Below are 25820 nucleotides of genomic sequence, written 5' to 3'. Positions count from 1 at the left end.
AAGCAATTTGATTCAATGGATTGATATCGGAAATGGACACGGTTATCGGTAGTATCAATGTCTATTAAATTCATTTTAAAATACGTAATCGAATGTGCACCAGCATCTGTGATTGGTCAATTCTGACAAGCGCTGAGAAAAGTAACAGACACCGCTGATAAAGAAAGCATCGTTTGCTCTACATGTCAACCTGATTGAAATTCTCAATTGAATCTAAATACTCATCGTCAGACGAATTAGGATTAATTTACTTGCATACCAGTCTAAGACTACTGATTCTGCCTTATAAACAAAAACAGCAGTAGCGTCCTAGAAAATATTTTACACTTCAATAAATTGTGACACGGTGAAACTTGAATAACCAGCGAATTAAAAAGGTGTTTTCTTTTTTTCTGACCCGTTGTACCTGACAAACGCCAGCCCATTTTTAGACGCCGTTTCATTGTAATCGCCGCTCTACATACTTGTTTTATTTCTAGTATACAGATGCAGGGCCCTGCACCTCCCCGTGACGTTTGAAGCCGTTGCTATGACACCGGCCCAGACTTTTTTTTTTTTTTTTTTTAGCTGAATTACGCACTTTCTGTCTGTCTGTCCGTCTTGCATTTTGGGTGTGTTTATAAACAGCCATTGAAGATGGTTGAACCCTTTCAATATTAAAATTTTATAATTAAATAAGTGAAAGACACAATCATTCCACTTAAAAAATACTGTTGCAGACACAGTCATGGTGATTAAATAATGGTGATGATGCATATACAGTCAAACACTTGAAAAATGGTAATAACATATGTCAATAATTTAGAGTTATCAAATCAGTTGATATTTCACTGGTTTTGGCCATCCTTCTGTTAGACTGTCTCATAAATAATACCAATAGCAATAAAAAAAAAAAAAACACTTCAGCAAAACATGGTCAGGTCAGTGTCTGAATAATTTTTGGTCTCAAATTTTTATACATTTTACTGGTCCACTGTATGAAGAATTTTTGGCTATATGTCACAGTTTACTTTATTTTGCTATCCTCACTCACATAAATGAACTATAGTGTCCTGTACCCACTTGTAAAAAAATACCAAATATACATCTGGTGTCTGGATAATTTTTGGTTTGACTGTATATCATGGATTTGAATGACTGTCAAATGCATTTACATCATAGACTGTAAAAAATAGATTTACATACTATCTAGACTCAGTACATCTGACCAGTGAGTGGCGCTGTCAAACAATTCACCTTTTAGCAACACGTCCCACATTCGCTTGAAGAAGAAGAGTGTGTTTATTCTTCCGGTTTCTGTTGCGTCGTTTAGATTGTTGCGGTTTAAAATCACTAACCAACAAACTGGGGCTATCGATAGCTTTGTAATGCTGCATATGACATGGGTATGTTAAAGCGAAAAATATTTATTGTTAACAACTAATGACAATATCTTATTGGTTTTCTGCTGTTGATAGAATCGCTAGTTTACTGCCATAACAACACACTGCAAATTACATGTCTATATTTTGAATTAAATTATGTTTTTTAATGATGTTTCTCTGGATGTAATGCAGCTGTATCAATGAGCTCCACTTGTCCTGGGCTGTACTGTGGAAGGACCATCATAAATGAATCTATTGAAGGAGAATGTGGGGTAAGTGCATCATATTCATGTAATCGGTCCGAATAAAACACAGATTGCGTAACTGCCTGATTGCAATGGGTACTCATGCAAGAGGTCATGTTGACACCACAGTTGTGTATATATGCACCCTGATGTGCATTTTACTAGTTCACACTTGTGTATTTCTGTAACACTGCATTAAGGTTTCGTTTATTAACATTACTTAAAGACTCCCTTTGGTTAAAAATCAAGCTTTTAATGTTGTTTATATGTCTATGTGGTGTTTTTAATATGCTTTAAGACAAACCATGTACAAATTCATAAGTCAACACCATTGCAGAGTATTTTCTCCTTAAAACTGCAGTGAACCAAAGACTCTCTGGTGTTTCTGATGTCACAAACTACCTTGTAACCTTGTAATGTATGATAATGTAACTTAATAAAAACTATTTTTAGATTTATAATATACATTTTCTAATATATAAATTGGGTGTTTATAAAAGATATTTGCCTTTTTTTACACAAGGATGATCATATTTATTGGTCCATGGGATCTAAAATATTGAAAACCTGTGTTAGATAATGCATTGGCTAATGTTAACAAGTGAGACCTTTTTGGAAAGTGAAAGTGTCACCTGGTCATTCAAGAACAGTTCTGCTTGTACTGATATGTATGATTGCAGTTAGTGGTGTTTTGTGGACTGTATATATTGTTCATAACCTTTACCGTTCTCATTTATAAAGGTCTGTCCTCGTGGACAAAGGACAAACCTAGAGAAGATCTGCATGAGATGCACTGGCTCTCCTGAGCTGTATGACTGGCTGTACCTGGGCTTCATGGCGATGCTGCCTCTGGTCCTGCACTGGTTCTTCATTGAGTGGTATTCTGGAAAGAAAAGGTAGTTGGAAAATGTTCTTGTGCTAAACAATAGTAAGATATATGAGGCAATATTATTGTGTGGATCTGATTTTGTTTTGCAAAGCTATGCCTTAAACTTTGATAATGCATCTTTCCAAACTAACCGATGCTCTCCTAATATCATCTCCAGTTCTAGTGCCCTTTTCCAGCATATCACGGCCCTGTTCGAGTGCACGGCAGCTGCCGTAGTGACTCTGCTGCTCAACGACCCCGTCGGCCAGCTGTCTATTCGTTCCTGTGAGGTTAAGATGCTTTCTGACTGGTACACCATGTTGTATAACCCCAGTCCCGACTATGTCACCACGCTGCACTGCACGCAGGAGGCTGTGTTCCCTCTGTGAGTGCCCTTTACATTTGATTTGATTTGAGGCTCCAGTTATTTCTGTTGGTTTCCAGGGGTGTAACTAGAGCTGCGTGATTCTGGATAGATTGAGAATCACAGTTTTTTTGTTTGTTTGTTTGTTTGTTTAAGAGAAATCACGATTCTGAATAGACAACTAAACAATAACATAATTTACTAGAGGTTCTGACGAAATTGCTGCAGTCTATTTACATTTTTTAAATTCATTTGAATTATCATTATTTTGAAATCAGTCTGAATGAATGATCCATTTGCAGACTTCATTTGCTTCATTACTGGATGAATCAGTAGCTATGTTTCCATCCACACGTTTTTATCTGAATTAAGTGATATCGAATGAAAAACGCCTTATGGAAACAGTGAAATTTGATTGATATACGGCTTATGCGATAAATGCTGATGGAAACATTATTTGCCGAATAAATAATGAATTGCGATTAAGTTTTAGGTCATTTTATGGTTGCAACCCGCCACAAAAGAAGAAGTTTTAGTTCATTTCCGCCCCTGTATTGCCGCTCTGTTTGCACCTCTTATATACGGTTTGCACACATGGCGGGTGTCAACAAAGACAGATGTAAGTGGACAAACGAGGAGACAAGATACTTTTTGAATTTAATTTACCAGAAAAATAAAACGACTATTTAGATGGCAAAAATCTAAGAAATGCCATAATAGTCCAAAAATGTCGCTATCAGCTGGCACGCACCTAGAGTCCTGCGGGCGGGTAGCGGGATGAAAAATATGTGCAATATTTGTATGTCTAAATTACCATTACACATACACAAATGTGTGTTTTAGTCAGGCCATCCTTAAAAATATTCTTGTTTGCCGTAACCCGACCGATCCTGTCAATTTAGGACCGACCCAATTAATTTTTTTTTCTCCTTTTAGTCCGACCGACTTGCCGGTTGTAAACTTGCGTTAAGACCGACCGATTTTTTTGTTTTACTCTTCAAACAACTAATACAAATGCAATAAAATTATATTAATTATATTTTAGTAAGTATTGCGTATATAATTTGCCCATATATAGGCCTACATACAAACGTAGGCTACGCTCTTTCTTTTAAATAATAACCCGTGGCGTCAGATTAAGGGCTGTAGGCTATATGCGAAATGAAACCGAAATTGCGACATGTTTAAATAAAATAATATATATATTTTTAAATTTCATGTTGATTTATATGAAAAGTGAAAAGCATGAATAAAATAAGATGATTCCGAATATCGGGAGACAAATGGAGTTGGGCATGATTTTTAGCCACTTTATTAAGTTTGTTTTTGTAGAAAGCCTTTCTTTAAAGTGAATTTCGTTTTGTATTAATTGTATCTTAATTTTAATCAATGTTTCATCAACCAATTTCCTGGATTTAATAAATAAGAGCTAAATATAGTGAACTGGAGGTAGCCTAGGCTACTTGAATGGCGCAAAAACAAAGCGCACTTCTTGTGATGTTGAGAGAGGTGCGAGATAAAAAATAAAGCACTTTAATTGGAATGATTTTAGCTTGTGTGTGATTTATTGCGGGCACGGGTCGGGTAACGGGCCGAATATTAACGGGTCTGGGCGGATGCGGATTTAATTTTGATATTATCATGGGTGACGGGTCGGATCGGGTCTGCAAAAATGGACCCGTGCAGGACTCTAAGCACTATTACAACTTGCGCAATATTGATAATTTGTTGGTAGATGGCGTGATCCATTTTGTCTTGCAAAACTTTGTTCGCAAATGTTTGCTTGAATGTTGTGCGATTCAGTGCGAAAATGAATGGAAACACCTTAAAATGTCTTAAATCAATTCAATATACCAATTTGATCGCAAAACAGCATGTGACGTCATTACGCACAGGTTTTTATTCGCTTTAAAACCGTTGGATGGAAACACACTATCACCAGCTTTATTCGCATGAGTTTTTTTACCGAACTTCAGATAATTCGATTGACAAGTCGATGGAAACTTAGCTAGTGTTTATGAACAAATCTCTTGAATGAGTGATTCAGTGATTCAATTAAATACGCCACCTACTGGTGTAATTGATACAATCTTTATTCGAAACCTCAAGTTACTTTTAAGGGTGATTTACTCTATTTTGATACGCTACCGTAGACATCAGTGTTTATTTCCGAAGTATAAACTTTTATCCCAGTACTTCTGTGTAAATGTGAATTATTGTCACACAGAAATAATGATACTGTATGGCTGTTTGTGAAGCTGTTTCATTCCTACACATGACCACTGCACTCTCTGACTCCGAGGCAGCGACTTCTAAAAAGGTTTAAAAGACATGGACAAATTGTTGTCATTTAGGCAAAAGATTGTGTGGGTGTTTGAATTGAGATTGCGATCTTTTAACGATTAATTGTTCAGCTCTAGGTGTAACAGTACACTCATGTCAAGATTCGGTTTGATACAATACTGATCTCACGATACTCTCATGATACTTTAAACAAAGCCAATATAGCCTAGTTAAAATGTTTTTTTTTTGTTTTTTTTTCAAAGACATGATAAACGGTTAAGAAAAAGTACAGTTCATTATGTTAGACACATATTCTTGTCCCTGACTGCATATATTTAAAAAGTTGTAAATATTGTATATTAAGTAATGTATTTAATTTATTTATTAATAATAATTTATAAATATGTAAGCTCAAATGAGTGACCTTCTGTGTTTACCATATTTAGTCGTCCCCCCCCCTTAAAAAAATAAATAAATAAATATATATATATATATATATATATATATATATATTATATATATCAGTCTTGATGGATTCCGAAAACAAGTGATCACAGGAGACGCATTTGAAACGTGTGTTAGTACCTGGTGTAAACGGTAATGCGTCTTGCCTGACCACTTGTGATCGAATCACCGAAAACGCATGTTAATACCAGGTGGAAACGGCTTTTTCTTCTTTTTTTTCAGGTACACCATTGTGTTGATCTACTACGCCTTCTGTCTGGTTTTCATGATGCTTCTGCGGCCACTTTTGGTTAAGAAGATTGCATGTGGCTTAGGCAAGACAGATCGTTTCAAGAGCATCTACGCAGCGCTGTACTTCTTCCCCATCCTCACTGTCCTGCAGGCGGTTGGAGGAGGACTTCTTTGTGAGTGCGTTTTTGGTCTTTTTTTAATGAACATTTGAAAATGTACCTAGTTGACATTTGTGTTTTTATATCTCCCTCTTATGTTATCAGACTATGCATTTCCATATATTATTTTGGTGTTATCGTTGGTCACGTTGGCAGTTTACATGTCAGCTTCAGAGATACAGGTAAATATATTTATGCACTATGTTTTTTGTGTCGCAGTGCTTTTTAGTTCATGTTCTTAGACAAATATGTTAAAATATTTGTGGCTTCTCTCCTGCAGTCTTTCAAAAACCTTGTGGCTAAGAAGAAACGCCTCGTGGTTCTCTTCAGCCATTGGCTCCTCCATGCATACGGTATCATTTCCATATCCCGACTGGATAAACTGGGGCAGGATTTGCCTTTGTTGGCTCTGGTGCCCGGACCTGCTCTCTTCTACCTGCTAACGGCCAGGTTCACAGAGCCGAACAGAATTCTGTCAGAGGGTGGGAATGGACACTGATGTCACTTCCTTTGTAGGAGAATCACCTTCCCCACAAACCTGCATGTTAGAGCTGCATGCCGTGGAGCAACTTTTAATTTAGTAACACCTTTGGCATGGACACCGAAAAGCCATAAACAAAACATTTAGTTATTACTCATGATATCTTGCCATAACGTTTTCTGTTACGTCTGTGAATATGCTTTTTTTGGGGGGTTGCTAGATTGAGCGGAAATGCTTTGTAAAGAATGTTCTTTTTCTTTTCTGTTTTCCTTTGAATCCTGAAAGCGAGTTTTGGAAAGTAGTCAATGTTTTTGTAAATTGATTGTAACCTAAGTATATATTATTCATTATAATTTGTAACTATTGTCAAGAATAGTTACAAATCAACAATATTCAGCAATGTATTTTTTTTGTGATTATATATATGAAACAGCTGGTCTGTGAATTTCTTGAGTGCCCTGAAGTAATGTTAACCATTTTCGTATGACAAACTTTCTTGTGCCAAATATAATTATATGTATTTCTGGTTTCTTTTCATGTGCGGTTAAATCATAGCTTAACACTATAAAAGGAATATCTTGACAAATCATATTTGCATGTTGAATGTTTTGCTGCTGAATATGTAAATCTGCACACACATTGTATTGTGAGAATAATTCTATGTAGTTTTCAATGTTCTCAGACACATCCTCACCACTTGACTAAAGATTTTTTAAACGTATATTTATAAGTTCTACAGGTATGTGTGGAATATAACAAACTGATTAGAGACATTAATGTTTTAAACAGTTTTATTGAACATGTAATTTAATATGTAATAATGTTTTACTTGTTGGTGGTGAGTTACATGCATGGCCATCAGATCTATGAAAATGATCATTTGTCAACCGTGTTTGACTTGTTGAATAAATTATTGTGACAGATTTTTGCATAGATGTGTTTTTTTTTTTTTTTACAGTATTAACAAAGCAAGTGTTAATTTTTTCAGCTTTCAGAGTCATGGAAATTAATAACATGTTACACTAGTTAACATGAACTAACAATAAACTACAGTTTTTTTCATCTTAGTTGATGTCACGCATTTAACAGTACATTTTTTAAATCAAAAGTTGTATTTGTTAACATAAGTCAATGCATTGTGAGCTAAAATGAACACGATGAATGATGGTATTTTATTAACTATCATTATCAAGGATTAATACAAACTGTACAAACTATTTTAAATAGTGGAAATGCTGTTCCATATTAATATAAAGTGTAAATGTTTATTTCCTGGCTTTTCTAGTTTGGCTTCTCTAACATGGAACTCATCCCCACTAACTCTTTCTCTAGCCTGTTGTTGACGTCACTGATGTGATGTTTTCTTTCTTGAATCCTTACTATGAGACTGTATATGCTCTCCACAATCTTCTGGTCTTTATCTGCAGATTCCTAATATAAAAGACTCGTGATTAGTTAATTTATTGTAAGGTAAAGTTCATCAAAACATCAAGGTCAGAAAAGACTTTTCAATAGCCACAACATAAAACATGCAAGTTCGTCAGTTAAAGGAACATTCCAGCATCTGTCGCCGTCCTTCAGTTTAAAGGAGAGCTTAAATGCAGGAATGTGCAGCTCTTCTATTAGACTTTCACTGTAAGTACATTACTTTAAACACAATTTTGTATTTTTATAACAAATGGAGGGAGACGTAAAGTAATAATCGACAGCATAACAACAGTGATGTTGATTGAGCTTAATTTGTATATTTTGCTTGTTTTCTTGTACCTCAGTAAGCAGCATATCTGTAGTCCAGGTGTCTATTAGACTCTCTAGGGATGGAAAAGACACATGATTGGTCCTGGATCATTAAACTAAGAGCACTATACTTTAAAATGGCTAAGTGATTGTCAAAAGACTCACTAAAGAGGGACTGCTTTCCCTCCGTCATCCACTTGGCCTCCTGCATATACTTTTCCTTGTCTTTCTCTGCGTCCAATATTTCCTCCGTCATTTGTTCAATGCACTGCAAGTACAGAGCTGTTAGAAAGCACTGTTGCAAAAACATCTCAAGCGATGTGCTGATTAGCGCAAGTTTTCACCATATGCAGACGACTGTTTTCCATCTGAACTTGCTCAAGCATGACCCTGTTCTCATAGATGCTTGTTTCCACCGCACTGATCTCTGCAGCGTTAGAAGTTAACGTCTCCATATGCTTGGCCCTCAAAGTCATCAGTTTTTTCTTCAGATCATCCTACATGGCAGCAAACATACAAATAGACTCTAAGGCAAATAGACTCTACATACACTAATCCGGATACATTTGAAAACGCCTATTTTTCTCTACCTTTTAGCCTTGCGTACACTAAGATGTTGTTTTAGTCCTCCAAAAACTTTTTGAAATGCTTTCCCAAGTGGATAAATTTGAAAATGTCATTGTAGTGTGAAAACAGACGTATTTGAAAACAATTACGTGTTTAGTCATGTGATGCACACTGAGATCTCTGTTTATACCAGTATGTGCCTAGCCTGGTAATACCAAACTCTGCTACTTCGCTTTGCTTCGTAGACAGAGTCTGGCATGGCATAATTGAAAAGCGTTTTCTTTCTCGCGGGGGGACGCTTGTCTGAAGTTTAAAATCATTGGTTACCCGTAAGCCAATCACATAACGTTTGGTTATGACGTGTGTTATGCGCATGCTCAGCCGCATCTAACTTCCACTGTAAACGCATGTATGATGCAAAAACTAAACCATCGAGCGAAATACCGGAGTGAACATGGCTGTGAACGACTTTTGCAGATTATGTGAAGTAAATCTACGCATCCATGGTACAATCAGCGTCTACGTCACGGCTCTCAGCCCGCCCTCTGTTCGTTGATTGGCCGGCTGTTTTGAGGCCGGAGGAAAACGGGAAGATAGGTCGCTATCTCAGACTGAGTACAGAAGCGAACTGAAATTGAGCGGAAGTACGAAGTCTGACGTAGTCAGGCTAGTATGTGCCTGCTATCCCAGACAGCAACATAGTATCGGCCCAGATCTGTCCCACATCTGGTACATGTGGAATCCACAAAACATACTGTTTTTCTCCAACTATATAGTATGTAAGGCATTGTAGTCATATTCGAACACAGCGTCAGTGTGGACGAGAACATTTTGAAAAACACATGAAAAAGCTAGAGTCGTTGAAGAGAGTTTTTGAAGCGAAACCGGCGTTTTCAAATCTATCCGGATTAATGTAGACGTAGCCTAAAACCATCAATTTAGCACACAATTTGGAAATGTGAATGCTGAGTAAATATGAACCTTTGGTTGTAGGAGAGCCGCACTCTGATCTGTGACCTTCTGAATAGAGAGCTCAAGATTATTCTTTTGGTTTTCCAACTCTGGTAAAAAGGGAAAAAACACAAAATCTTTACAAAAACATCTGAGTTAACCTACAAGTGCCATTCAATTTGACCAAACATCAATTTACTGTGCTATGCTAATCTCTATTCTTTCTCATTTCAATAATTTGCAATTATAGACCCAGACAGCAACATATTGCCGGCCTAGATCCGGGCCACATCTGGTACATGTGGATTCAACGCCTACCAGATATGGGTCTGTACCTGTTATGAGGTTCTTTAAAGTCTGATGTTTGAGATGGTCAATGTCTAACTGAGACTCCACTGCCTCTAAAACCGACTCCTTGACCTTGAGCTCCTGCTCTTTCTCCATATGAGCTCGAGCGATCGGTTCTGCATCCCTCTTTTGAATCACAACAAGACATACATTTTTAGTTTGCAGATGCAGCTATGCACGCTTAGCTAAACCACATCCATCTTAAAATGTTTTATTGAGCTTATAATAAGTATACAAATATGGATTTTCTCTTGTACAGTGAGCTGTAGAATTTCATGCTGGTAGTTCATTTCCAGTTGGTTTCCCTCTTCCTCAGTGTTGGACAGCTCTTCTGTCAGATCCTCTATCACTGAATTCAATAATATATGGTCTTGGAGTTTCTTTTCCTGCAAAAATAACAGCATGTTTAGATACAACTATGTCTGTTTGTATTGCCACCACTACTGATAAGTGATTCTGTCAGACCTCCTCGAGAAGCTCTCCATATCTCTTCTCTGTTTGTTCGATGGATGCATTCATCTTCCTTACATACTCCTTGTGTTCCTCTTTTAGAGTTTTGAGAGACTGACTTATTTTCTCTCTTTCAGCTTCAATTACTACCCTGGGTACAAATATGTTAATGTCATAATAATGACCATGTTAAGTCTTTCCCCCGCCATTGATGGAATTTCCGGCAATATGCTTTCACTGTTATATGGTAGGGGGCGCTATTAGACATCTTCTGAAAGATTTCAGAATCTCCTGATCAAAACACAGACGAAGAAGAAGCATGTGTTGTAGTCTTTGACAAAAACGCGATATTCTCAGTTTAGTTTTTTTTTTTTTTAAATGTTGCGTTTTTATGGAAATTATGGAACTTTTTCTTGTTTAGAAGCAGAGACTCTGTTCTTTCTTTTTATTCATACAACACAATTTTCTGGGGGCCATGAAATTTTTGTGAAAATGATCAAAACTGCTGGCTAAAAAAAAAAGAAAAGAAAAAACGCTGGCGGGGAAAAGGTAATGATTTGAGGCGACAACATAATTTATTGATTTCTCATGGTCAGCTGTCTAATGATATTTAACTAAATTTGCAGATCATATTAAACATGTTTAAACCATTTGAAATGGTATTTTTAATTACATGCTAATTGAACTTTCTCCTATATTGCGAATAGTATTGCAGTATTGTTGTCTTTTATTCGTCCCAGATAAAATACCTAAATATCCTTAAGATCAACTGACGTGAGAAGCAAAATAAGAATGCAGAAATTAATTTATAAACCCCAGATAAATGGAGAAAAAAAACACTGCCAATTGCATAATAAAGAGAAGCTTTACTCAAGATAAACTGCTTCTTCTATTCAGAGAGTATATCAAGTTTCTCTTTATTATGCAATTAACAAATTTACCTGGGTTTTCTCAAGTATGTTTTTCAGGTTAGTCTTCCATAGAAGATAGATATAAGTATATAAGAAGTATATATATCATCATAAGTAATATTAAAATAACATGTTAGACAGACCTGATCATGTTCTGTTTGGCCAATTGACCTTCCTGTTCCTCATGAGCTTTTCTGAACATATCTGCACTGATTCTGAGAGACAACCATTCAAATAAAGGTATGAAACAATTTAGTTGTAATGTAGTAAGACAAAACCATAAAACAAAAGACAGGGCCATACATGTTAGCGTCATGAAGCTGTCTCGTCTCTTCTTCCATGTTTTTCATTTCAAATCTGCATTTGGCAATGGATATAATGTCTTCATCATGTCTCAGTTTATTATCCTCTAACCTGGAACAAAACAATCATTTTAAATATACATTTCAAGTTAGTCTTCAGGATGAAGCAAAGAAGAAAGAGGACTAAAGAGACAAATGTACCGTTTGGACAGACTGTGTTTTTCAGCAATCATGTCATCTTCCTTTTTCCTCTGAGTGCTGAAGATGTCTGACAGTTTAGCGTGCCGCTCTGATAGAGCAATTTTCACTTCTTGTTCCTCCTTGATCTCATTTTCAATCTGAGGAGAAATCACATCTCCTTACTCTGTCTCAGACTTCACCCTGCTCTTTACAGATAGCTATGGGCAATCCAAGTCACCCCAAAATCAAACCATTTGAAGATCTATTATATTAAATATTATATAAAAATAAAATATTAAGTAATATTATATACATGAAAAACATTATGTATTAAAATAATATATCATTAAAAAAATAAACAATATTTATATCATATAAAATAAAAAATATCAGTTTTATTACTGTAAAATTCAGTATACACCTTACTGATGATATATACAACAACAAATAGAGGTGCAGATGAGCCCATAAAATGAACGCAACGGTTAAATGGCTAAGCGTTTTCTTTATAATAGTTTTCCATGGAAAAATGCTTAACGAGAAACTGTGTTGCAGTTATCTGCTTGCCTATGCTTCATCAATAAGGTGTATATTGAAATTGGTCTTTCACTGTCTTACTACATTATACTACATTAAAAATGACTGGCAGGCAATGAAGGAAAGCTTTGTTTTGCCCTCCAGGTGGGCGTTCCTATAAAGGGTGACGTCATGTGAAAACCAGGAATACGTCTATTAAATAAGGCTATTAAAGGAACTGTTTTTATTAAGCACGTTTCATTTATAATGTTTACCAAATTTGACCTTTTTCCGCACAGGTAAAAGTTTTGTTTTAGGGCCGGAGTTACTAACAGCTTGCGCCAGCGCAAACCCTCTTTTGGCGTTAAAAAACTACTGTCAGGATTTACAAAAGATGCGCAGTGAAAAATTAGCGCTGAAAAGGCGTGGACACAGTTATTTTTTTGCAGCTGTCCTTATTGCATATGCATTTGTAGGAGTTTTCCTTTCAGACACCCCATTTATGTGAGGACAGTATTTAAATGAATCACGCAACTCGATTTAATAAGGTTTGCGCTAGTCAGTTTACTGGTATTTGCACCATTATTTACCGCCCAAACAAAGCATGTCTTAAACCAGACGCTAATTCGCGCTGCTCTTGGTAGATTGCGTTTGTCATTATGGAAATTATCCGGTTGCGTCTGTGTTCTTTTATTTGCATGTCGTCAGTAGATCACGCGCAGAACTTTCCACTCCCATCGGCGCTTTTATGCTCACACGGTAATTTGCCCTGTTTAGTAAATCTGGTCCTTAGTGTTGTGTATACCATTTATTCATATTTTTTATTTGCTTGCTTTTTATGTTTTCAATTTTAATGTTAAAGTTTTAGTAATTTTGTTACTTGCTTTTGTATTTTTATTTTATTTCTATTTAGCTCTCTTTAAATTTTTGTCATTTTAATACATTTCAAAAACTTTTTTTTTTTTTTTATGTTTAAGTTTTACTTTAAGTTTCACCTAATATTCATATTTTATTCAAGCTTTATTTCAATTAACGAAAGTTTTCGTTTTAGTTAAAAACAGTACACTGACAGCCTCTTGCATAACCAGTGTCACCATATACCGTTGCAAGGTAGGTAGGTAGATAGATAGATGGATAGACAGATGGATGTTCAAATATCCAGAGCAGGCGCACACCTATTGACTGCTTGAACTATATAACATCTAAGGGCAGTCCAGCACTCAGCTGTATTAAAGGTCATCTATGCACATTGTGTCTTTGAAGAAAAGCATTATAAAAAGCTCAATGTGATGGCTGCTCAGCGGGACCTGCCAGAGGCAGGAAATCGATGCTTCAGATCTGACATCTAAAGACTGAGATTTGAGGGTTTTGATCCCTTTACGAAACACGGAGCAGCCATTCGTTTATTGTCAGGAGTTTTACAAAGATGTCTGGCTCTACTTACCTCTAACATCTGCTCCTGAATGGCCTGAACTTTCTGTTCAAATGCTTCTTCCAATTCAAGCAGTTCTCGCTCATGAAACTCCCTGTTGATTATTAATAACAAAGCTGATTTCTGTTGACCAGAGGTGAAGAAAACAGAAAAAGACAACCGTTTTGCTGTAAGTTACTTTTGTCGATCAAGTTCTTCTGTCTTACTGCTCTCCTCATGAAGCCATTCTTTGCACTTTATTTTAGATGCATTCAGTCCAGCAATGTTCTTCTCCAAGTGGGCGATATGCTGAAACCAGATAAATGAATAAAGCCTGCCATACAAATCATCCCATACCAACATTATTGTATTATTGTTTTGGCATTTTACAACATGTGTAGATTCGTTTACGCTCGCTTACGTTTTCACACTGCGTGAATGTCTCTTCCTTGTCTAGGAGTTCTGATGTAATGATATCCAGTTCCCTGCGTGTTTCTGCATTGATTTTTCTTTGTCCTTTAATCTTAAGAACAGTTTCCTCTATCTAAACAGGGAAAATATGAATTAAATCCCAGCTTTTGAGTGAAAATCTATCCTGTTTGAAAAAAAATATGCTCAGTCCACCTCCTTTCCTACAGTGCGTTTGCTTTCAGCAAATGTTTTTCTCTTCTGAATCATGTTTTCTTTTAGGTCCCGTTGGGCTGTTTCATCCTGGACAATTTTGTCCTTCAGTGACTGGATCTCATTCTGTTTTTCCGTAAGCAGTATCTTTGTACCAGCTTTTTTTGACAGCTGCTGATTCATCTGATCAACAGCATCTCCATAGTTTCCTTTAATGTTTTCTATCTCCTGACTGAAATATAATGACAAGAGAAAAGTGACATGTGAAGGCCAAGTATGGTAACCCATACTCAGAATTTGTCCTCTGCATTTAACCCATTCAAGTTAGTAAACATGCATTTTATCATTTGTTTGTGAGTTATTAATGCTAAAGTGTGTCATTTCTATAGCACCAAACAGAATTGCAAAAATAATGACTGTTTTCAAACAGTTTCCTCAAATGCTCATCATTGGTCAGACAAAAAAGACAGCCCCGGCTTGAACGCCCTTAGGTGTGTTCGACTTGATATGATGTCTTTAACAAAGTTCGGGAGAAGCACGTTCAGATAATTAATCTAATCGTTATGGGAGGAGCTCATCCAGTCATCTCAATTAACATCGAGAGGTATATATACAGCAGTTTTTACCGCTGTTCTATGACAGTTTTCCAGCACCCCATCTCCTCACTTACTAGTCCTATCCCAAACCTGGGATGGGGGAGTACTCTGGGTTCGGGCCATATTCCGAGCTCGGAGCCCTCTCCTCCGGGAGAGCACGCCAAATACGCATAAATTACTACATCTAATTTCATGTATGTGTGAACTCGTGAACTAATTATATGTAAGTTTGAACTCGTGAAGTGTCACTTCGCAGACCAATCGACTTTCTAGAAATTTTGTCTGACTTAAAGGGATAGTTCACTCAAAAATGTCGGTCATCATTTACTCACACTCAAGTTGTTTCAAACCTGTATGAATTTCTGTCTTCTGCTGAACATAAAAGAAGATAGTTTGAAGAATGTCTGTAAACAAACAGTTGATGGGCCCATTAAATGTTTGGTTACCCATATTGAATACCCATTTTAAATTTTTGGTGAACTATTCCTTTAAGATGGTACAGACGCCATGCGACTATGACATATATGTCATCAAAGTAACGCAAGAGCGATTCGAGAGCAATTCTGCGCAGATTCTCCAGAGCGGCTGCACAATCTCTGAAGACGACACAGCTGTTTCATGATTGGCCGGATTCACAACGATCACGTGTGTTTTGTGTTAATTCTGATACATTCAGGTCAGGTGATGCTCACAAATTAGTGTTTTCATAACAGTAAAAACTCTTTTCATGTAACCATAATGTTTTATTGTGTCTTGTCTATCAAAATAAAACCAATACAAACATATAGACCCACTTTATTTGTATTTTAATAGGCTTATGTTGAACTTTATTCTTGTATATGGCGCTTAAGCAGGTAAAGTACTGAATGAACACTGTTTCTGCTTCATGAAAACACCCGAAAAGGCTGTGTATTTGACATATATTATATCTTATCCACTTTCTCTGTGATACAGTACGCAAACACTGCGCAGGCACCACTTTCCGGCTGTCTGACTTTATGTCTCCGTTTTCAACTCCTCCCCGACTGCAAGCGATCGGTTACATGCAGCCGCAGCTGACGTCGAACACACCTATTGCTTTTACAAGAAAGTTAATGTTGAAAGAAATGTGCACATGCATTTCAGCTTTAAAAATGGTACAAATAATAATGGAAACTAGTACATTCCCATGATCCCCATGGGTCAACATGTTTGAAGACTCACAGCAGAACAGCATTTTCTAGTTCAAAGATTTGTTGCTTCTCCTCCATGGATTGTATGTCATCTACTACAGATTTCAGCTCAGATTGAAGTTGATTCAACACTGCAGCATTGTCTTCTCTAGCTGCAGCTACACAAGCTTCAAAAACATCAACAAACATCTTTAGGAAGTTACTTTCCCATTAACCATGAGTTGTTGCCACAGCATTTAGACTTTTATTTCATGGATTCAACAGGTTGCGAAAGATTTGTGGATGAACTCACCTGATATTTCATTCTTGATTTCATCTTGTAGGTTAATTGTTCCATGTCGAAGCTTGCTCGTCTCAATGGTTTCAACCTCAAGTTTCTCACGTGCTGTTTTTCTAGATGATTCCTAAATAAGGTTGCCACAGTGATATGAACACATACTACATTGATCATTCCTGTAATGCAGTATCTGAATTTAGTAATGTGTAACTTTAACAGGATGGAAAATTATATTGAGGTTCGATTGATTACTAAGTAAAATGATTTGTTATTTTTTTTAAGCATTTTGATTGGAGAAAGGAAAATAAGAAGAAACCACTGATCTATATAATGTCATTCTATATAGATCAGTGGAAGAAACACACTGATTTTTCATGTTAGATGGTATGATGGCAATTAAAATTGCGACATCACTCAAACTAGTCATGAGGAAATTATTTGAATTCACCCCTATGTTGACTAAATTTTGACAAAAGAAAAAAAAATCTGTTATTAATTCCATCTCTAAAAATTGTGAATTTGATCATTTATACTATGTTAAGAAAATTATTACAGGGCATTAAAATGTACTGCAAAACAGAAATGACACATCGGATATGAGCCAAATAAAGTTATATTGACCCTTTTTTTGAAAACCACAAAGAATGGACCAGTTTAGACGAGGACTCAGTTAAATAAATGTAAATACTAGTAAATACCAGCTCTTTAATGGCTTCAGCTGTCTCTCTCAGGTGGTGACTTGCTTCTTGACTAAAAGAAACCCCTTCTTCCCTCAGTCGTTTATCTGTAAAGTGTAAATTAATCTACATTATTTCACTGAACAATTAAAACTCGACTCTTAATATGTATTATATAAAGACAGGACATATTGAAATTGGTGTGACTGAAGCGATCCTAGTATTTAACACTAACGTTAGTTGGCGTATGAATTTGTGTGCGTAAAAAAAGAGTTTTTCCCCCTTACAAAGACAATTTCTTACCTAACTCGCCCAAATGTTCTAAGGCAATTCTTACAGCTGGGAAATCAGGTACCAAACAAGCCGCCATATTATTAAATATTATTTTATTTTTAAACGGGAAAAGGACGACAAACGATTGGCAGAAGAGTTGAAAACAACAGTTTGACTCGCACGCAGTTCATCTGTGTAGTGTGTGTAGTGTGTACTGCACACGTTGGCATGACGACCGTCACTCACAGCAAGTGCACAGACCCCCTGTGTGATCTGCATTTTCCTTATAAAATTGCACCTTTGGAGTATGTAGAAAGATTATGAAGTAAGCAGATCTCAAAGTCTTACCCTGAGGGGTGTGTTCTACATGAAATCAATTTACTATTCCTTTATTTGAAGGAATATGTTCAGTTTGTAGGCTATACTATTTCAAGAAAGATCATCCTGGCTAACGTTACTTTTTTATTTAGTTATTTATTTTAAAGTATCCTGTTTTAATAAGTATTTTTTTTTCTTATTTTCTTAAAGAATAAATAAATATGATTTTTTTTTGTGGATTTAAAGTCTTACAGAACGTACAGTTATTACAGTTCACACAGAACGTGTTTTTTATTTATTTATTTATTTTTTTACCATTTTCTTTCAATGTAAACACCCTCTTTTACTGTCTATGGTAAACACACACTAGACAGACATCTTTAACCATTGCACTTGTTCTGCAGCGTCTCGCACATGAGATGACATTCTAAAAACGTGGCGCTCAAGTAAAAAAAAAAAAATAAAAAAAATAAATCAACTTTTAAAGTCCCCATGAAATTAAAATTGAAGTTTTTTGGCATTTAGTATGAATACAGTCTTACTGTTATCTATGAGGTAGTGTTTCAAAACAATAACAAAAAGCGTACCGCCCACATTATAAATATGGCACAGAGTTGGGAACGATTCAGACAGTGTAATGCTTTCCATTGTGGTTCAGACAGTGTAATGCTTTCCATTGTGGTGAATGAAGTCTGGTTTCACGTTAGTGTCACGCGAACACACAGTCTGCTCTGGTCCAGAGACAGGATAGCACAGAGCGGATCATGTGCTCGAGTTGCCGCAGACCACAAAACGTATCAGACCCATTTGAATTCTGCACAAAATGCTGTATTTTAAAGCGATATGGAGGAGATCAGGAGGAGAAATGGTTGGAGATTAGGAGGAAACTGCAGCTTTACCAAGCTCAACAGCTCTGGCCAAGCTGTGATATAAGCAAAATGCTATTGGCTATTTTAAAAAAGGGGAGGAGCTGATCAATATGTCAAGTCAAGTCACCTTTATTTATATAGCGCTTTTTACAATACAGATTCTTTCAAAGTAGCTTTCCAGTTATGACAGTGGACCTTTATAAAACGTGTGTCTCTAGACCTTGTGCTTTTTTTCGTTCCACTGACCTGCGTCTCTCGTTTTTAACAGCAAAACATTATGTGTGAACCGGCCTGAAACTGAAAAAAGTATTGTGGCAACCAGTTTCCACCAAAATACTATTGTTGCTATTGTAAAATCCATCTACTGTCTACAATAAACAGACTATATAAGTTTGGCTAAAACTATGTATTATTTTTCTCATGTGGAAGCTGGTCAGGATATCAGTCCAAGCACCGTCATTGATATGATTGCTAATCCTTTGTATTACAGCACTGTAGACAGGATGTGCTTTGATGGATCACAGAAGTAGCTGAAGCAGTGCTTCTTTTGAGGGCCTGTCTGAACCTGATACCCTTTTGTAATCTTCTGAGACAGTGAAAGGAAAGGAGGTAGTTTGATGTGGTTCATCAACTCTTTGAGAGTCTGTCCTTTTTAAAATGTCCATTAGAGAGCACTGTTGGTCCTTGTAAAACAGACAGTGAGCCCAACGTCCCTGACTTGAAATGCAATTAGAATGGGCTGGAACTGCAGTGTTGCTATTGATTTCCTTACCACAGCATCTAGAAAATATTGTGTGTATTTTTTATTTCTTTTCACAATGTATGGAGTTTCTGTCTCGGTCCAAGGCTGTGGATTTGAGTCTATGAGTTAATACGCTTAGGTCAGAATACTATCAGCAAAAGTCTATTAACCATACACCTATAATTGATTTTCACAAGATAATGTTTGTATTAGTGCTGAGATGGCAATCCACAAGTTGCTACCAGTCTTTGTACACTGTAAAAAAAAAAAAGTTGCTGCCTTAAATTTTTAAGTATAATTTCATCTTAATTTACATTAAAGTGACTTAAAAATGAGTTGAAGTATAACTTGAAAATTGCTAATACGTTTTTATGAGCAATGTAAAATCAAATGTTGTCATAACTTATTGATCATATAATTTTGTTTTACAGTGTACCAACAAAGGATGATATTCAAAAACATACTCTGAATCGTGCAAATAATTTGTTTCTGAAAGACGAGAGCTTTGTAATGATCTTCACCTTTCAAATCTAAAAAAAGTAGAAACATCAATAATGCTAGTCTGGCTGAATGAGATTGCACTCGTTTTCATCTTTCCCAGTCTGAAAGTTAGAGCTCCCTGCCAATGCAGTTGAACTGGGAAACGGTCCAAGCAGAGTGATTTTAATTGGACAGAGTTCCAACATACTAGCTGATGTGGGCAGCAAGTGAAGGGAAGAGCCGAGGCCCATAGTTTAGCTTGTGATGGGACCTGCTAACCGTCTGCTGCCTCTTCACAGCAATAGTAGCCTTTTTGGAGGACTTTAAAAGGGATCACTGAGGTCTTGAGTAAAGCTCTGACTTGTAATAAAGCCTATCTGATGGAACATATAAAATCTTCCTTCTTGATTCTGACCCCAGGTGCCACAAAAAGCCTCTAAAGGGCCCCAACCTGTAATTTCTGACAGCTGCAGCAGTGGGGAAATGGACCAGGCCTGCTTCTAGCTTTTTTTTTTGTTGGTTCAAGCACATCTCTCAAATTACAGTCATCCCTCCACATACTTGTTCAGGTAGGCCTTTGCCACGCTGTTAGGATAGTGTGTGTCCTTCCCTTTTGTCCTTGTATACACCTCTGGGGTGCCACATCCAGGCCAAAGAGTGTTCGGTGTCACACGTGGCTGTCTGTTGTTTGCAGACAGGCCCAGGCTTGATTGTGCATAATGGAACAGGTAGCCTATAGTGCTGTTACGCAGTTAAAAATGACTTGGCTTTGCTTCAGACCAGGGTCGGGTTACGATTCACGTGCATAATTTATCTACGATTCAAGGTCAAAAGCCACTGCAATGGTATGACATCTAACATACCATACGTGAAGTGGGTTTAATGTTTCTCATTCCGGATATGAGCGCAGACGATACTTTTCTAAAATTGCTGGTCTTAATATTGTTTTGTGAAAAAGAGGAAATAGGGAAAAATAGATTACGGTGTAATTGTTGCATGTAATGGGGCTTAATTCTCTGCCTGATAATGTAGCAGGAGGATTAACTCGATGGTACAGGCTGTATTAAAACACATGACTCATATTGCATAATCCACTTATTCAGTATTGCACATTCTGTTTTTATAAAAGCATTTAGATTTTCTTGAATCAGCATGCAAACAGACACACAAAGTAATGTATGACTAGGGCTCTGTCAGGACCACTATCGTCAAATACAACTGACAATTAGCATTAGGATTGGCGGTCTGGTTCTGTTCTGGGCAAGAACTCCTTGCGTATCCATGCAGCCTGGCATGGATAAGAGCAGGGAGAGCAGCAATAACCCCTTTAGGGTAAACAGAACAGAACCAACATGAATGTATTGCAGAAATCATTAATTAATTTTAAAGTACAACATTAGAAAATTTTAGTCTGATTCAGGGGGAATCAGAATGCCAAATCCTGGCTGACGAAAGGAGGAGCTGGGGATGGAGGGTAATTCACTCCTGAAAAATGCTATAGCTGTTGATAATACTGACGAGCTTATATATGTATACAGTGATAGGCGTTGTATTCCTACTGGTTGACGAGTCAGCTGATGCGAGTTGACTAACATGACCTGCCAGAACTGACGCTACGCTTAATGTTTCTTTCATTTCTGAATAGAATGATTTTTTGAATTTCCCGAGTTAACAGAATGCAAAAGTATTTTCAAGTTTATTGTTTTTGTCAGCATTAATATCAACATTCTTTAAATACAACATTTTATTGGTAGATATTTGAAGGAAGGCTCTCAGGCTGCATTTATTCGGTCAAAAAGACAGTAAAAATTTTAATATTGTGAAATATTATTACAATTTTGAACAACCGTTTTCCATGTTAATGTATTTTATAATGAAATTAATTTCTGTGCTGGAAAGCTGAATTTTCAGCAGCATCAGTACTCCAGTCTTTAGTGTCACTGTCACTCATGGTAGAAATAAAGATGAAAAAAGAGCACAATCTTGTAGATTTGTGTAATTCATACTCAAAACAAAGCTTAAATACACAAGGCAAACCAATCAACAAAATAGAGAACAGGTGCTAAACTTAATCAATCAATGAGAAATCATAGAAACCAACTGAAACTGAACAATACGTTTATACGACAGTAGCCGCGTTTCCATTAAAGATTCGCGCAAAACTTTTGCGATTTTTTTCTAAATATCGATAAAAAACTATTGCGAAATGACGGCGTTTCCATTAACCGATGTTATGCGACTAAAACGTAATTTTTTCCTCTCGCGATAAGTCATTCCAAAAATCATGGCAACGGACGTTGGTAAGTTTATATATATATCACAGCCACGTACTGCACTAGACATTATTATAATTAATGGAAGGAAATGTAGGCGTGTTATCCAAGCATTAATGGCAAGGAAAGACCCTGTGTCTGTGAGCGGCACATATGAAGTGTTTCTGGGTTTTTCTCACTCATTTCTGCTCCGAGGTCTTGATTGTGGCATTTCTTTGAGGTTTAGAATCCAGTATTTCTGTCAATCTTTTGTCATTTTATGAAAGAACTCCGTCTCGTATTCTGTCCAAACACACCGCGTCATCTACGTCAGGTGACCTGTAAATGCGCAAAAACTGTTTCCATTGCAGTTTTGCGAAATATTTCTTTTTCGAATTGCCTGAAAAACCACCTCATGCGAGCGTAAAAACTTTTTTGCGATAAATGGGAGTTTTTGCGAAATTGACGTGTTTCCATTGAGCGTATTTTCAATTCGCAATTTCCATTTGCGCAATTTGAAGGGTAATGGAAACACGGCTAATGATGTACTAAAAACGGAGAAGGTTTTTCCTTTGCATTTTTCGTGTACAGACAACACCATTGTCAAAATGATCCCCTTTCACAAGGATCCGTGAAAGCGATTAATACGCTCTAATAGGCATGCCAGGCCATTAGTTGGCGTTGTGACTTTGTAAAGATACACTACGAGCCTAGACTTAAACATGTACAGTAATACACATGTGCATGATGTCTCTGTTTTCACAAATTCACATTTTGGTCGATAACGGTATAGGTTTCAAAAACTAGCACTCTGAATCCCGTTTTCAAAAGTTTTTTTCAGGACCCTAAAATGCCGTTGTTGTGTAAATAATATACTACCAAAACACATAAAAAGTTTTACGTTTTTAGTTGAAAATGGTGTCGTGTAAACGGCCCCTCAAGCATGTGTCAAAACCCACCCAAAACAGAAACAGGAACAGATTACCTATAACAGTCACATGATCCTTCAGAAATCATTAATTTGTTTGTTAGGTGCTCAGGTATTTCTTATTATTAATGCTTAAAAACAGCTTTGTGGAAACTGTTATGCATTTTTTTTTTTAGGATCTTTGATAAATCCAAAGTTCAAATGAACAGTCTTTATTGAAATGTAGATCTTTTGTAACATTATAAATGGCTTTACTGTCATTTTTGATTGATTCCTGTCATTCCAATGCAACATCCAGTGGGGCATTCAATTCAAATGTATATGGTTCGAAAGACAGAAATTTCTTAAATTCTGAATTTCGCCCATTCCTATCATGCCCAATGTAGCTGACACTCTATTATTTGTGACTGATGTGAATAAAATATTACATCAAGGCAACGTCTCTGATGCAGACAATATAGAGAGCTGAGACTGTACAGGGATCTTGAACTGTCATCGTCTCCCATCTGCTGTGCCACGGCGCTGCAGGCAAATTAGAAAAACCCTTCCCTCTCCGTATTGACTTTCAATACAGCTATACAAATGAGTTACTTAATGAGATTGTAGGGAAGGGTTGGTTGTTGAAATCAGATTCTGGGTGAAAGGATGTGTGGAGAGGTTATGTATACTAATTATGAAATCATTACTGTAGGAATAATTACACAGAACTATAGGATGTTTAACACACATGGCACACGAAGATGTTTTGGGAACACAGAAGTGTTTGCCAGTAACCTTTTTGCTTTAGTAATTTTTATTGCTCCACAGATGGGATCAAACAATTAGCATAAATGTCAGTGCAGCAGGTGAACTGGTGCTTTCGTCACTGTGCTGTTTGTTCTCTACAGCTCTCAGTGTGTGTTGTTGTTTTCACATTATAGGCACTTTAAAGGCTTCCTGTATCAAGAACACGCAGAGCACATTGATGCAGATTGATGCAGCATGCATGTGTACCTGCCTTTTGTATAGGCCTATTGAACTTTTTATAGAAATGCCAAGGTCCTTAATTAATTGTGCAGCTTTATCAATTAGTATTTTATCAACAAACCTAAAAAGGGTCAGTAATATAGCTTTTTTCCCCACTTTCTAAAACAATGTGAGTGGTGCTTTCCATCTCTTGGTAGGCAGTTATGAGGATGTTGCCAGTCCATTGCATTGCGGTTGCTAGGGTGGTTTGGGCAGTCACCAGGGTGTAGCTAAGTGGTTGCTAAGGTTTTTAGGGTTGTTGACACTGATCTATATAAAGACTGGATTTCTCATTGTGTTCTAACTTGCCAGCAGGCGGCTCCCACCGAGAGAGGGTATTGACTTACAGCCAAAACATTGAGGTAGAACCACCAGATTTGCTGTGTATTACTCGCACATAAATAGATTTTAAGATACATGTATGTACATTAATTGACACTTCAAACGCTATCTGTAATGTTTATGGTCTTTTTGGGCAGGATAAGCGATAGAAATCAGTGATGAGTGTGTCTACTGCACACTGCCGATACAGGTAACTGAACTAACACAAAATAGATTTCTTTATGTACGTAATTATGCAGGAAATATTAAGCATGAACATATATCTAGGATTATTAACAGAAATGTATTTGAATATACATTAAATATTACAATAGGCTACTTACAATCCCCTATTACTAAATTGCACTATATGCTAAATTAAAAAGGCACCATTTTGATCGGAGCGACAGTATAAATGCTTGAAAATAAACCTTCATTCCTTTAAATCCATACGCAGTCAGCATCATTTCTCTGAATAAGTTGTCAAGCGTGTATATTATTTTCCAATTTCTTTTTGTTGACCAACATCCACTTCAGACTCTTGGAGATCTTGGAAATGAATCATTAAAAAGCCACAGGTCAGCTCAAATATTATGGCTTTTTACTAGCATGACAGTTTGCATATGAATTAAGTGTAATTTTTTATATATTGTTTAGGTAATTATTCATGTAACCAACATTTAAGTCATTATATTTACTGCTTCAAAATACATGCTGCTAACGAAAACACTGTTGAATCATTTACAGTTACTATAATAAAAACAGTATTATATTTACACAACATAAATACATAACCACAGTGAATAACTGTATGTGATGAATTAAGTTATATGTGCATGCCTTATAAAGCATAAATTCAGATTTCAGAAGAATCATTGTGACATTTGAAATACAAATGCTGAGGTGTCTTGTCCGTCAGCTGATCTGATATTCGCCATTGTAATGAAGATGAACGTTTTAATAAGCAGTGGAAATTCCCGACTTTAAAACAAATGATTATTTAAATGTTTAGGACGTTTGCATTGCAAGAATATACAGGGAGACTTCAGATATAAAAACACATTACTTAAAAGACTCAAAAATCAGATGATTTCCTATTAATTCAATAGAATGTGAGGGAATACAAGGGAATACCAATATGGCGGTGCGGCGGCTTTACTTTTTATGACGTCGTGAGCAATCCAGTCAATTATATAGATCAGTGGTTGTTGCAATGGCATAGCTAATGGGTGTTAGAGTGTTTTGGATACGGGTAGTTGCTTACTAGTCCAAAGTCAATATTCTATTGATATGAAAAGACTTCTTTTGGTGACGTATGCCGTACTTCTCCAATCATTTCGTCCACAAAGGCAAATAACAGTCCCCCTCCTACATTTTTTCTTTTCCGATAATATGTCAGATTGTATGTCAAAATAGGGAATAAATAATCTTTTGTTTCATTGTGATTAAGTATGAGC

The 25820-nt window shown here is 36.5% G+C and overlaps 2 protein-coding genes across 2 annotated transcripts; one reads left to right on the top strand and one right to left on the bottom strand.

The window, feature by feature from the left end:
* The first annotated feature begins 1254 nt into the window (after positions 1 to 1254).
* Positions 1255 to 7525, top strand: jkamp (jnk1/mapk8 associated membrane protein). The gene is made up of 7 exons (XM_079853098.1): positions 1255 to 1385; positions 1557 to 1636; positions 2351 to 2505; positions 2656 to 2862; positions 5812 to 5993; positions 6084 to 6160; positions 6259 to 7525. The coding sequence occupies exons 1-7, from the start codon at positions 1382 to 1384 to the stop codon at positions 6475 to 6477; spliced, it is 924 nt and encodes a 307-aa protein (XP_079709224.1). The 5' UTR covers positions 1255 to 1381; the 3' UTR covers positions 6478 to 7525.
* Positions 7420 to 17592, bottom strand: ccdc175 (coiled-coil domain containing 175). Its single transcript, XM_079853092.1, has 19 exons — positions 17479 to 17592; positions 17197 to 17282; positions 16514 to 16625; positions 16253 to 16388; positions 14457 to 14685; positions 14254 to 14376; positions 14032 to 14141; positions 13866 to 13947; positions 11927 to 12063; positions 11727 to 11837; positions 11567 to 11638; positions 10528 to 10663; positions 10320 to 10448; positions 10050 to 10188; positions 9745 to 9824; positions 8541 to 8693; positions 8362 to 8464; positions 8227 to 8270; positions 7420 to 7890 (listed from the first exon to the last, which is right to left on the bottom strand). The coding sequence occupies exons 1-19, from the start codon at positions 17543 to 17545 to the stop codon at positions 7741 to 7743; spliced, it is 2199 nt and encodes a 732-aa protein (XP_079709218.1). The 5' UTR covers positions 17546 to 17592; the 3' UTR covers positions 7420 to 7740.
* Positions 17593 to 25820: the final 8228 nt, after the last annotated feature.

This window comes from Squalius cephalus (assembly GCF_949319135.1).
Source record: "Squalius cephalus genome assembly, chromosome: 20".
Lineage (NCBI taxonomy): Eukaryota > Metazoa > Chordata > Actinopteri > Cypriniformes > Leuciscidae > Squalius > Squalius cephalus.
This window is presented reverse-complemented; position numbering and strand designations above follow the sequence as displayed.

Excerpts from the sequence above, each read along its gene's own strand:
- jkamp (XM_079853098.1), top strand. Across the intron at positions 1,637-2,350 it reads CTATTGAAGGAGAATGTGGG|GTCTGTCCTCGTGGACAAAG; the intron begins GTAAGTGCATCA and ends TCATTTATAAAG. Across the intron at positions 6,161-6,258 it reads TGTCAGCTTCAGAGATACAG|TCTTTCAAAAACCTTGTGGC; the intron begins GTAAATATATTT and ends TCTCTCCTGCAG.
- ccdc175 (XM_079853092.1), bottom strand. The coding sequence starts at position 17,545 with ATGGCGGCTTGTTTGGTACCTGATTTCCCAGCTGTAAGAATTGCCTTA. Across the intron at positions 17,283-17,478 it reads AGAACATTTGGGCGAGTTAG|ATAAACGACTGAGGGAAGAA; the intron begins GTAAGAAATTGT and ends TACACTTTACAG. Across the intron at positions 14,377-14,456 it reads AACGCACTGTAGGAAAGGAG|ATAGAGGAAACTGTTCTTAA; the intron begins GTGGACTGAGCA and ends TTCCCTGTTTAG.